At 33.3% G+C, this 15,124-nt stretch overlaps 1 protein-coding gene across 2 annotated transcripts in view; it reads left to right on the top strand.

Annotated features, from left to right (window-relative positions):
- Window positions 1–467: 467 nt before the first annotated feature.
- Window positions 468–15,124, top strand: part of LOC131843538 (clotting factor C-like) — a 33,068-nt gene continuing 18,411 nt past the window's right edge. For both annotated transcript variants that reach the window (XM_059192208.1, XM_059192207.1), the window contains exon 1: window positions 468–558. In XM_059192208.1, the coding sequence (XP_059048191.1) occupies window positions 556–558 (3 nt within the window). In that variant the 5' untranslated portion in view covers window positions 468–555. The remainder of the gene's footprint in view (window positions 559–15,124) is intronic.

The following is a 15,124-nucleotide window of genomic DNA, read 5'->3' as shown; positions in this document are numbered from 1 at the left end:
TGGTGCCCCGCCAGCGTACCGTTAGCGCAGGCGGGTAAACCATTCCTTTCTCATCCATAAGTCCTAAATTAATCAGAGCCAGTGGAGAATAGTCAATACGGAATATACCTCCTTGCTTATTATCTACATTGGGGTATCCCATAGTACATATGTACCTCACATTAACTGTATTTTTTATTTTGATTAGAGGGTAAACACGTCATACGTTATCTAAACTAATGCTCACGTAATAAAATGGGTTCTTTTGACTCGGGATTTTATAAAATTATACACTATTTATGTAGAGCCTTAATTAGTAAGATAATCGTTTGAAGCATCATTGCCAACGAGTTTGCGTATGAGCACCCTCTCAATTGACGCATAATCAAAATATAGCCGTCCCTCTCACTCGTATGAATGTACACCTTCTGTCTTCTACTGCCGGCTATCGTAAACTTGACCTCAGATTGTAATTATATTTCCTTTATGTCATTCTTGAGGTATCGAGCGCGGGAGTCGCGCGTCGCGAATCTCTAAAACTTTTTTTGTACGAAAACATTGTTTTGACCACTAAAAATGGTAAGAGATGTGAAAATAGTACATAAATTACTAGTTTTCTAAGTGATCTATGTTGAATTGTGTTCTGTGATGAAGTGGTTAACGTGTGTATTAATAATGTGTTTCTAGTTAATTAAGAACTGGTTTGTCAACTGCGAAGGTAGACGAATATCACATTTATATATGCACTTTATAATATCCTGAATTAAATATAGATTCCAAGGCAATACAAATGTCACACACGCACCCAAACAGTTTTTTTTGCACTCGCATCTAATGCGGTTATTTTAATTATAACAATGAGATGTTTTTGTTCAATGTGTTTAGTATGAATCCGCTTTGAATCCGCCATCTTGTTATTTACGGATATGGAATATTATTTTTAAAAAATATGCGCACTCAGGACCAAAGATATAAAGATATATATATATAGTCAGATAGGTATGTAATAACAATATTCGCTAGTCCGACTTACTTTTATAAAGTAAGAACTAAGGGTAACTAAACGAATGGACCTCTGATGTTCTTCCTTATACTGTTTATTACCTCTATTTTGCACTCTAATCTCAAAATCGATTTCATTCCAATCCAGTTTTATACTATATGACGGCCTCGGTTGTCTAGCGGTTTAGCCCACTCCATTCTTCCGATGGTCAATGGTTCGATTCCTCGCACGGTAAAAATATGTATTCATAACATAATTGTATTGGTCTGGATGATTTCTGTATATATTATGAACGTATTTACAAAAAAAATGTGTAATTATTTGTATCAGTTGTTTAGTATAACACAAGCTCTGCTTAACTTGGCACTAGATGGCGCTAATAGATGCCTAGATACATTTTTATATATAAATATATATACATAGAAAACACCTAAATCGATATAAACAATCATACTAATGAATACAAATAGGAATCGAATACCCGACCATCGGAAGCAGATCTGTGTGCTAAAGCATCGAGGCCGTGAACGAAGATCAATTCCCTAATTGAACAAACTAGTGGTAGAAACTAATGTGATCATTCTAAATTGCTCAAATTTAAGTTTTTTGTTTTTGAATAATTTGATTGAAGTAGATTTTCTAAAAGTCCTCTGCATATCTTTATCATACCTACTTCAGCCATTTTATATGCAAATTTTTTATACGGTTAAATTAGGCTGTAAAATTACTATGTAAGATGCACACTCCTCTAGAATGACGTCGCATGAGTGGTATCATAACAACGTCCGTGGTGCTGTTCATATATAAAGACTTACCACTTACCAACAGGTAGTCAGCTTTTGGCCATTCCAATTATATTTAAAAAAAATCTAGGCCAAGATGTAATTAATGTTATTGAAACTAAATATAAATGAGTTATCTCAATATGAAGGTTTAAAATTGTTTATATCAAAGGGTTATAAAACAAATTATCGTATAGGTTACGTCTCTATCATTGTATACCAACAAACGCGGATGTTATCATAAACCTCGATTATAGACAATAATAATGTATTATAGAAGTAATGGGGACAAATATGTTGATTAGAAACTATTACGTACTTACTAAGAAGACCGTTAGAGTTCATAAAGTATAAGCATATATATAAACTTCAAATTTTATTTATCATTATTATTGTATATGTAAAAAAAACCCATACACAAAATGTTTTTTTTTCGTATATACATATATCTACTTTCACCTTACATAAACCAGTTCGGATATAAAGGAAATATCTTTTGGCAATCTTTTATTGGTATTAAACAGGCAGGCATATTTATTTATTTTAAATATTTTTCTGCTCGTTCATCCTAATGAACGAGCTGTATTGTCTAGATACCTTTGCCTGCCTACATTGGAAATTTAAAAAGATAATAGCAACCAATATTTATAAAAAGTAATGCATGTAAAGCTAGTTACCAATAGACATGAGGTATTGTCTAAATAAGCTATCTTACACTGTGATCATTAACATTTTGTTGTGAAATTATATATAAAATAAACGGACTTTTATTGTATGAAGTTAAATAGTAGGAAACCAATTTAAGATATTTTCACGGCCTATTGTTTGTTAAAAAACTCATTAAAGTCTATTTAGGTAAACATAGCTCGTAACTTAACAAAAACAATACAACCGAACAAGAGAGAAGCAACAATGCTCAGAAAAAGTAGTACCTAATTCTTTTCATTTCGTATAATTTCCCTAAGTAATTATATATCGTACAACTTTTATAAATTTATCGATATATATATATATATTTCATTAATACATTAGAACAACACTACAACAATCCTTTTTCTCTATTCGACGTACCTGCCACTAAATTAGTAAAAACATGTTCCCGCCAAAAGTTCAAATAAAGAACACCAGCACGATTCAGTTTTTTTTTAATATTGTTTACACAAAGAGAATAAATTCATGAGGATGAAATTTAAAAGCTATTATTGTGTGTGGCCTTCGGCTTGCAATTAACTAATTACGTAATTAACAGACAGAACCTGTGTACCGCTACGTCACAGTGTATGGGGATTTTCTTGTGAACATTTTTGCACACTTCACAAGTCACCACACGTGTTTCGTTTCTTAGACGTCATTGAAATTATTTGAATTAAAATGTATATGGAATTGAAATGGTTGTATTCATATAGATATTAGATCAATAATAGGTCGCGCACTTTGCAGAAAGTTTCTAGAAATATGTTTAAGGCCAGAAAGATCAAAACTGTTTCGGCCGTTGGAACATACTGCTTGCTGAAGTTTGGAGCCCCATGATCTAGAATACTTTGGGCTCTTAATAAGTTTATTTTTTATGTCAAAATAAGTTATGCCCACGACGTCATGTCGACGCTATCTATTGATAACAACAATACGATAGAAATTAATAAATATCTAATAAAAATAATAACTCAGGACAATTCACAGAGTGCAGTCTAGTCCCTAGTTACGCAGAACTCGTGTTATAGGTACTAGACAATTGAAACAAAAACTTAATTTCTTTTTTTTAATATGTATATAATATACACAGAATACATTTTTAAGTTAATTTTAATAATGCACGGCCCACATGAATCTCTCTTTGTTGTAGGGTTGACTGGGAGAAAATGCCTCTAGGTCATGTCATAGTCTGCCACGTGCTCCAATTTTCAATGCATCTACTTAACAAATATTTATTTATTTAAAAAAGCTACTCTTACAATAATCGTCACATGTGCAAAACCGGTGGTGCACTAGTTTATGATACTGGTAGTGTGATACTATCTTATATATAAAATTCTCGTGTCACAATGTTATTTACCATACTCCTCCGAAACGACTTGACCGATTTTTAAGAAATCTTAAATGCATGTTCAGTGGTTCTGAGAATCGGTTACTATCTATGTTTCATACCCCTAAGCGATAAGGGTGTCCACCACTTACATCTTTTTAAATTTTTTTGGACAACAACCTTTTAATTTTTTTATAATGTGGCATTAAAATACATAATCCTAAATTTTCACTCTTCTATCATCAACCCCTATTTTTTAATAGCAGTTTTATTTTATATGGCAAAACAACATTTGCCAGAACAGCTAGTTTTTATATAAAACTCTAGTCTTATAAATATCAGTACTTCATAAATATTAAGAAGATATTAAAAAAAATAAAGACGCCAATATACCTAAAAAAACATTTTCTAATGGTCTATATGGTTCTTAAAATTTGATATTAGAGTTCTCAGAAGGAATAACAAAATCTGAATATAAGGAGGAAAACAAAATAAAACAAAGTAAAAACAGTACAGTCAGCTCCTGACCACGGCTATTGCAACCTAGTCGAAACTTTATTTACCATGAAATTATTCGTGTTAAAACCAGTTTAACTATATTAATAACGCAAAAACAATACAACTATATTGAAAACCTCCTTTTTTGAAGGTGGTAAATAATATATTACTTCAAGAATATCCAGCAGGTATAAGAATTAAGTCTACAATGTATAAACTAGTTTTACAACCGACAGCTGGGCAGGTAATAGACTTAAATGTAATTACTTAACTCCGATGGCATACAGATACTTAGCTCATATCAATATGGTTCTAAAATGATACAATGTATTGTATTAGTGAATATACTCTTGCCAAGATGGACTGTCCAAGAGCTACATTTATAATTCATAGCTATTTGTTATAAGGTATATAATTTTCCTTTTGACATAGTTATCAATCTTGTCTATGATGATAATAATATTATAAACGCGAAAGTTTGTAAGTATAGATGTTTGTTACTCATTCACGAAAACTACTGAATGGATTTTCATGAAACTTCACAGTAGTTTAGCTTATGGATCAGAATTACACATAGGCGGGTGTAACCGCGGCCACAGCTAGTGTTTAATATTGGATAAACTCATTATACATTCATTAATGACTTATTGTAATGGACAAAAACTGTAATAGTTACAGACTATGCAGTAAATTTTATAAATGACGTAGTGGAGTAATGTAAACTTAACGTAACGTAACTTGTGGCGGCGTGGTGGGCCGGGTTAATGTGTTCCCTCTAATATGGTTGAGTGCAATGATAGCTCATCCGTCAACCTCAATCTTAGATATATACAAAAATATATTATGTTTAAGAATTTATATCAGTTGTCTAGTACCCATAACACAACACAGTGGCTACTGCTATAGCCACACAACGAAAACAAATCCTCGGAACGGTGAAGTCGCTCAGTCTGCCTGTGAAGACACCAGGAGACTTCTGCGCTTTTGAGAGGAGCTTGGCTGGCTACTCTAGTAGCCTAGGCTTTATACGCACAATGGCCCAAATGAGAGGCTGATTGCAGAAAATGGCGTCCAACGTACAATACCCATAACACAAGCTCTAATTACCGTGGGACTAGATGTCGCCGTGTTAATTGTCCAGAGTTATTTATTACCAAGTCTGTGTCGACTTTAGTCTCACTACCGTAATTTCTTAAGCCGCCAAGCTGCTTGCTTTGTAAGCAGTATTTCGGTAATTACAGCATATAGAGGGATAACATCTTAGTCCCTCCGGAATAACAGCAATATAAAATATAATTAAAAAGATCTTTACGTCGTATAAAACAAAATCGCCGCCACTGTCTGTTCACTTATATATTTTAATTACACAATGGATTTTAATGCAGTAATAGATAGAGTGATTCAAGAGGAAGATTTATATATATATATATATATATATATAACACATGCGTGTATAGAATAAGCCGAGAAATTCAAAGATTTGTGATTGAACGGGTTACTAGTTACTATATATATATAATTAGCTTTTTTACCATTGTAATGTAATGTAATGTAACTTGGACTTCAGTCTCCGCAATTAGCCTCTCATTTGGGCCGTTGTGCGTGTAAATCCAGACCAATTAAAATTAAGTGTAGCAAACTGTTTCATGTGTCTTTAGATGTGTCATATTCTTTTGTCTGCGATTAAACACCGGTATTTCTCAGTGGCGACGAGTCTATTCATTACGAACGAAATACGCGTAATATAGTAAAATGTCAGTTGGAAAGATATCGGAGTTTCGACTGCATACAGACAACTGGAGGTTATACGTCGAGCGGCTAGAGCAGTATTTTATAGTGAATAGTATTCCTACAGAATTACATGTGCCGACATTGATAACCGTTATGGGTGCGGAGTGTTATGAGTTATTGGTGAATTTGTGTATACCAAATAAACCTACAACGAAAACATTTATGGAGGTAGTGGCTATATTGGAGAGGCATCTTCAGCCGAAACCGAGTATTCTTGCCGAAAGATATAAATTTCGTCAAAGGAAACAGACAAGCGGAGAAAGTATAGCTCAGTATGTGGCAGTGTTAAAAAAAATGGCGAGTACATGTTTGGAATGTGGTTGGAAGAAAGTTTGCGGGATCAGCTCGTTTGTGGTATCACAAATGACACAACTCGACAGCGGCTTTTCGCAGAAGATGCACTGGATTTTTGTAAAGCGTATAAGCTGGCCGCGAGCATGGAAGCAGCTGAGATGCAGCAATAGTGGAAGGTCGACCGTCCAGCGAAGGAGCCGTGGAATGTCAGGCAATCAATAGTACCGGGTGGCGGGAAAATATAAGGAAACCGAAGGCAAAACCTTGGATGAACACTGTACCAGCGATAGGACGCACATTCCAACGTGCGGATGGCAAGAGAGGAGGCGCTGGGCGTAGTATGCAGCGACACCAGCAGTGCAAAGTATGTGTACAGGGTCTTTTACCCGATATGTATGTAGGGTGTGTAACAAGCAGGGACATTTACGGCGTGTTTGTCCTAATGTGAAGGAACAATACAACGTCGACGTGTCGGAGCGACCTACCAGCGACGAGGTAATTATAAACATAAATCGTTTATCAGTTCCAATATTAAGGAAATATAGAAGGACATGTGTAAACTAATGTTAAAATATTATACTGGGGACCTTGTACGACCTATAGGTGTAATTAAAACTTTAGTAATATATATGGATAGGAAAAAATATTTAGATTTGTATGTAATTAAAGACGGTAAAACCGTGTTGTTAGGCAGGCAGTTTCGTTAGTTGTGATTTTGACATAACGGAATTTAGGGGTCACTGCTGCGCACTCCAGGATTACGTGAGCCGCCGTTTCTTCAGCTTCAACGCAACCCCGACAAAGGGGACTGTCTGTAGCATCTATTGTGTACAGGTGTTTGTTTAAGGGACAATGGCCCGTTATTGTCCCTATCATTATTTTAAGGTTATGCCTTTAAGATTCAGTAGGCTCTTTTACTTTTACAATTATGATAAAGAATTCTATTCGGTTTAATCTTACGTTTTAAAACTGTCGGCATTAGCAGTCTAGTGGTTTAGCTCTGTACCAAATTGCACTAGTTTTACAACCGACAGCTGGGCAGGTAATCGACTTAATGTAATTACTTAACTCCGATAGTATATAGATGCTTGGCTTGTATAAATATGGACCTAAAATTATACAATGTATTTACTACATTGTAAATAGACAATGTTTTCTTTTAATACTTCATTTTATTAAAAACTAAATTAATAGCACTCAATTTGCCAAGATGGACTCATGGACCTGACTTCATGCTCATTTAATCATCCTTACTGGTGCCCCGCCAGCGTAAACCGTTAACGCAGGATAGTTATGCACATAGGGATAGTAAAAACATCGATAAGGATGTGGAGGTGCTGTGTAGTGCGTGTGAGGTCTGTGCAGCAGAAGCACAAGCGCCGCCACGAGCACCCCCACAACCGTGGCCCTACTTGAGTGCTTGCACCACACCATTGTCCAAATAAAGAAATACTATTATATATATTGTCTACTCACAACACTAGCAATCGGCTCGGTATCGGCCCAATCCGGTTGAGGTTGGCTCGCCTGTACCCTTTTCGACGTCCACTACGTATGACGTGCGCATAAAATTTATCTATGTTATCTTCTTTTTTAGCCCCATACTCTTAACAGAGCGGTTATGGCTCTCATGATGGTATCAGTGGATTCTATTAATTGTCCTCCTTGGTGATAGAGCTCTTCGTAATTTGTTTGCATCTTGTACGGTTTTTGGCTGTAAGAGAACATTGTATGGACAATGGACTGCTGTGTCGGCTATACATTATATATTATACTAGCCGATCCTGCAAACGTTGTTATGCCATATAAATTAAAATCGGTATTAAAATATAGGGATTAGTGATATAAGGATGAAAATTTAGATTTGTATGTATTTTTAAATGCTAAATCTTAATAATATAAAAATAAAGTATTATGTTCGAAAAAATTAAAAAAATAATTAGGGGTAGACAATCAAGTCACTTAGGGGTTTGAAAAATAGATAGTAGCCGATTCTCAGACTTACTGAATATGCGTATAAAACTTCATAAAAATCGGTAGAGACGTTTCGGAGGAGTATGGTAACTAACATTTGTGACACAATAATTGTATATAATGATTATGAAAGGTTAAATATATTTACATATATATTATTCAAATCCCTATTAGTCTATTATCAAGCCTAATATTTATTTATTCATATAATTTCAATGTACCAAATACCATATAATAGATTTAACGCCTTATGGCATTTTCTACCACTCAACTACAGGTTGTGCAGAGAAAAATTGTAGGCGGTGCAAATATAATCAATAAGATAACGGTATGTCATAAAAAGTATATACTAAAAGTAAGTATATGTAAGCACATGCATATACATATAATATATATTATTATATATATTATATGTATATGCATGTGCTTACATATACATATAATATATATAATAATATATTATAGAAAACGAGCTGAGTTTCTTGTCAATTCATCTCGACATCACTCCGAACTGTAATAGTAGAAACAGTAGACTGTAATAGACCTACATGAATAAAGATATTTTGAAATTTGAATTTAATATGCATATGTGCAATAAAATGAACTAAATTTCAAATATATAATAAATATTATGTTATAAGATTTACATTTATTATGTATGCAAACTGGTTGACCTCGGTACACAAGCAGTGATGCTGCACGGGAATCCCGCAACACCAGTTTTATGTGAGACTGTCTTAGTTGGGTGAATATCCTTACCGCAATCCTTACTAAAAATAAACTCAAAAGCACCTAGACGATGTATGTACTAATAATACCTGTGTTAAATAGTCTAATTTGGTCCATTCTGATCTGTATAAAGTAAAATAGAATAGAAATAAATTAAATAGAATAGAATATTCAATAAAAAAATTTACTATCTTACTTCAAATAAACTTAAGTAAAAGTTAATTTTAAACTTTCGTGTTTAATATACAACAAACACACAACAAACTTAAGTAAATTTAGGCACTTTTGAATAGATGACTATTAAAGTGCTTAAATTTAAGTTTATTTCAATAAAGAATAATTTTTTTTCGTTTAAAATTTCATATTGTTACCTCATCACAACGTAGACTACTTTGTAATAATCTACTTGTGTTAAATAGTCTATTTTTGTCTATTATGATCTGTGTAAAGTAAAATAGAAAATTATTTATTCTAATAAACTTAAATTTAACCACTTTTGAATAGTCATGTTTTTTTAATGTACCGCTCATTCGTATTGCTGTCTCATTACAACGTAGACGACATTGTAATAGTCTACCTGAGTTAAATAGTCTAATTTGGTCTATTCTGATCTGTATAAAGCAAATAGCAGAAAATTCTTTATTCAAATAAACCTTTATTTGAGTATTTTCAATAGTCATATTTTTTAATGTATCGCTCATTCGGAAAGCTGTCTCAAAAGAAGAACGAGCAGGAAAATTGCATTTGATTTTTTAAAGTCAAAGTTAAAATATTTATTTCACAGGACATTAATATTACAGTAATTAATATTTTTATCACTATCCATATCATTCTATTAGGCTAGCTAATCTGTCAAGGAATTCAATTGGGACATCCTCCTCCTTCGATTTCTCGCACAAACATTTGTATTCCTCAATATGATGTATTGATCTGGGTGTTTTCTATATATATTATATATGTATTTAATAAAAAAATGTACCTACTTCAGTTTGTGTCAGTTGTCTAGCACCTTCTCTTTTAAGACAATTTACACAGCGCCGCGCCGTCTAGTCCCAAGTTTGCTTACTTGGGACTTGACGGTGTAAATTGTCCAGGGCCATTATTATTGTTATTATAAAGGAGTATTACAAAAGTGAATTGGCGCTATTATTATAATTATTATAAAATAGTCTTACAAAAATAATTAGATAGAAATGTATATTTGAGATTATATTACCTACATACTAGACTTGCATGATTGGGTGTAAACTTACAAATACTTAATTTAATGCGGTTATTAGATACGTTTTATCATTTTGATTGAGAATACAATAATAAAACTTTTTTCCTTATAGCATTCCTAGCGACCTCTTAATAACTGCCTCTCGGACTCGTCGTACAAAACGCGTTGTGGCGTAAAGTGACGAATAAATTTTCATAGAACCAAAAATTATAATCTCATGCATAATTTATGATAAACGAGGATGTCTTGTCGTAATTATTCTATTTGTGTTTTATTAAATTAAAAAAGAGATCTGTGATACTGATTGTAATTAACCTCTATTATATATTGGTAGTATAAAGGTGACTTTTGGACCGTTGGAAGCAAAATAAAAATACACTCTTAATAATATTATAAACGCGAAAGTTTGTGAGTATGGATGTTTGTTACTCTTTCATGCAAAAACTACTGAACGGATTTTGATGAAACTTTACAGTAATATAGCTTATACATCAGAAAAACCACAGATTATAGAATTTGTTCCGTAATAATAACACATAGGCTATAAATTTCATGCGGGTGTAATTACTAAGTATAATATATGTATATATACTAGCTGTCCCGGCAAACGTTGCTTTGCTTTATAAATTTTGCCATATATTAAAATCGCTATTAAACAATAGGGGTTGATGCTGAAAGGTTTAGGGTTGTTTGTATTTTTTGTAGCATTAAAAAATACAAACAACCCTAAACCTTTCAGCATCAACCCCTATTGTTTAATAGCGATTTTATAAAAATATAAAAATAATTGTCAAAAATTTTTTAAAGGAATGAGCCACCCATAACACTTAGGGGAATAAAAATATAAACCTTTTCTCAGACCTACTGACTATACATATAAAATTTAATCAAAATCGGTCATGTCGTTAGATATATGTACATTATATTTATCTACTTCGTCCATTTGCTGTGATCTAATTTTGAATGCGTTTATGGAATTCCGATAGCAATCTAAGTTCAGTCAGTAAGTACAGTACACTTACGTTCCCATTCCAGTGAATTCCTTTCGCATTTCCCAAAGTCACATAACTCGTCAACTTATTTAATAAGGAGGGGTTTGAATTCCATGTCGAGATTCTATAGGCATTCTATGTCTATGTTCTATGATTACACGATATCGCTTATCATTGATACGTGAAGTAAAAACTTTTTATACGAAAACTTCGCAGACGGAAGAGTATGAAATTGCACACTAATAGTTTATATAGAGAAGGTGTGCAGAAAGTTAATATATTTTTTTAAACTTATGCATAAAAAATACATGAAATCAATAAAAAAACATTACACACACAACCATGTAATTGCCATCATTACATAGTATAAAACAAATTCAAATTCAAATTCAAATTCAAAAATCATTTATTCATGTAGGACATTTTAGCCGCTTATGAACGTCAAATTTTTACATTATAATTTTATTTTTTTCCCTACCGTCCAGTTCGGTATATAGATCCAATTGAGAAGAACTGGCAAGAAACTCAATTGAATTACTTTTTTTTTAAAGCCAGTTTATTTACAATGTATATTTATATAGGTGTCTATGTCTAACATTAAATGAAAATTCAGTGCATGAACAACTATTGCCATGCACACTCGTCATTCAAGTAATCGTTTAGTGAGTAATAGGCTTTGCTCAGTAAATATGATTTAACAGATGTTTTGAATTTATTTAAGGGTAATTCCAACATATCCTTTGGTATCTTATTGTAAATTTTTATACCTATTCCCATAAAAGACCTATTAACTTTTTCTAAACGATACTTGGGGACAGCAAGTTTGTCTTTAAATCTTGTATTAATATTATGAATATTGCTGTTTTTTGGAAATAAGTCAAGATTTTTATGAACATATAGGATATTTGAATATATAAATTGAGAAGCAACGGTGAGAATATTTGCCTCTTTGAATTTCTCTCTTAATGAGTCACGACTCTTCATACAGTAGATCGCTCGAACGGCACGTTTTTGTAATATGAATATATTTTTAATATCTGCCGCTTTTCCCCATAGTAATATTCCATAAGAGAGTAAACTATGAAAATAACTAAAATAGACTAATCTAGCAGTATCAGTATCAGTGTACTGTCTAACCTTACGCACGGCAAAAGCTGCTGAACTTAGTTTCGCTGCAAGGCTTTGAATTTGTGCACCCCATTGTGTTTTATTATCTAGTGTGATTCCTAGAAAGACAGTAGATTCTATAAATTCCAGAGATTCGTCATTTAATTTAATATTGCAATTAGTATTAAAACTTTTAGACAGAGAGAAATTAACACATTTTGTTTTTTTAGCGTTTAACATAAGATTGTTAGTTGTAAACCAGTGCAGGAGACACCGCAAAGCACTATTTACATCGTCATAATTATTAGTCATTCTATTAACTTTAAAAATCAATGAAGTATCGTCTGCAAATAATACTATGCCGCATCTATCCTGCATGGCATATGGGAGATCATTAATGTAAACTAGGAATAAAAATGGACCGAGAATAGATCCTTGAGGTACACCCATTTGCACAAGTGACCCGTCAGACGTAGCGTTGCTAACCTTCACTTTCTGTATTCTATCAGATAGATAAGATTTTATTAAATTTAAAGCATTGTCTTTGACGCCATAAAAAGCAAGTTTTTTTAGCAATGTATTATGATCAACGCAATCAAAAGCCTTAGAAAGGTCACAAAAAACACCTATCGCATCCATTTTAGTTTCCCATGCAGCAAATACGTGTCTAAGCAACTCTGCACCTGCGTTTGTAGTTGAACGACCTTTGGAAAAACCGAATTGACTATTGTGGATTAAATTATTTAAATTGAAATAACTGACAAGCTGCATAAGGATTATTTTTTCAAAAATTTTACTGAGTGCTGGGAGTATAGATATAGGTCTATAATTTATTGGGTCACTTCTATCTCCAGATTTAAAAAGCGGTATGATTTTACTAATTTTCATTATGTTAGGAAATTTACCTTCATCTATACATTTATTGAAAATAAAAGCAAGAGAGGGCGCAATAATTTCCATTATACTATCTAGTATTTTAACAGATATACCCCATAGATCCTCTGTTTTTTTATTATTAAGCTGTTTGAATATTTTCATTATTTCTACTGATGATGTATGTCTAAAGTTAAATACAGCTGATGACTTGCTAACATTGTCTGTTAGTAAAGTTTCAGCAGCAGACGGGGAAGATTTTAGAGCCTGTGTCGTAATTAATGGAATATTAGTGAAATAAGATTCGAATGTATCCGCGACCTCTGTGTCGGAATTTACCAATTTGTTATTAATATTTAAAGCTATTTTACTATTTTGAAAATTAACTTTTCCAGTTTCGCTATTTATTACTTTCCAAGTGGCTTTTATTTTATCTTTAGATTTAGTTATTATTTTACCTAAATAGAGAGACTTAGCTGTATGACAAACCTTTTTAAATATTTTCTAATAAGATTTTACATGTTCATGAAATAAGGGATCGGATATATAGCTTCGTTTTTCGTAAAGTTCGTAAAGATTAGCCCTAGACTTATAAATACCAAACGTGGCCCAGTCACAAAACTTTGATTTTACACTAGTTGAAAAGGTTTTTATTTTAAATTCACTGCTAGCTTCAAGTTCAATTAAATTAAAAATATGTTCACATACAATGTCCGGGTCATATTGAGGTACTATGACACTAGATATTTTATGTTCAATTTTATTTTTAAAACGTGCCAAATTCATTTGTGTTATTTGTCTGCATGTAATTGTTTGAGTCCCTTTGGATCCCTTAGTTTCAATTAAACACAAACAAAGTTGCTATCGCTGTCTGTCGCTATGTATGCTTAAATCTTTAAAACTACGCAGCGGATTTTGACGCGGTTTTTTTTAATAGAGTGATTTGCGAGAAAGCTTTGTATATACATATAATACATGTATACCCGTGCGAAGCCGGGGCGAGTAGCTAGTATATGCTAGTATATATGCTCTTTTGTTTATCGTAAGTCTGTGGTCATCGTCTTACTCAATGTTAAATTAATTATGGTCCAATATCGACCACTGGATGACCACTGGTTCCTATTAATTTAAATGATAATACAAGTTAAGAGTAGAGTTTGTGTTATGACAACTAATATAAATGCTTAAATACATATTGTATTTATAAATACATACAGAATAAACATAGTAAAAACCTAGACCAATACAAACAATGATATTCAGCGAAAAATCGAACCAGCGGCCAACGGAATTAAGCGGTGTGCTAAACCGCCACACCACTAAGGATATCAATTGATTATAATAAATACACTAATGAGATTATTACAGTTATAGTATTTTTCTTATTTTATTAGAATGGCAAGCAGTACACCTGATGGTAAGCAGTAACCGTCGCCTACGTACATACAGGAATATGAACTACGGACATTACGTTATGCCTATTTACATGAACGACACTACGGTTATCACGTTATTATGTAATCCGTATCAAGTACCCGTGACACCATTCATGCTTTGTTATTCCAGATGATTAAGACGTCTCTTATCCTATAATTTCACTACTTAATCTGTTCCCGTTCCACCCCGACCACACTTTTACACACACACACGACACCGTCCTCGCCGGTGAAGACGACGACCTCAAACACACAATATCGCGCATTCAATCGGGCGCCTGCGCGCGCCCGGGCACTCCACACCGGCGCCCCTGGGCGCCCCTCCGATCCATCCCCCGTCCAATTCAAACGGGGATCGAAATTACGACGGCCTGAGGCGAGGTTCGAACCCCTAGTGGTGCCCTCGGACTAAAGTCGCATC

This window comes from Achroia grisella, unplaced genomic scaffold (genome assembly GCF_030625045.1).
Source record: "Achroia grisella isolate CSIRO2021 unplaced genomic scaffold, CSIRO_AGI_Agris_v1 utg319, whole genome shotgun sequence".
In the NCBI taxonomy this organism is placed as follows: domain Eukaryota; kingdom Metazoa; phylum Arthropoda; class Insecta; order Lepidoptera; family Pyralidae; genus Achroia; species Achroia grisella.
This window is presented reverse-complemented; position numbering and strand designations above follow the sequence as displayed.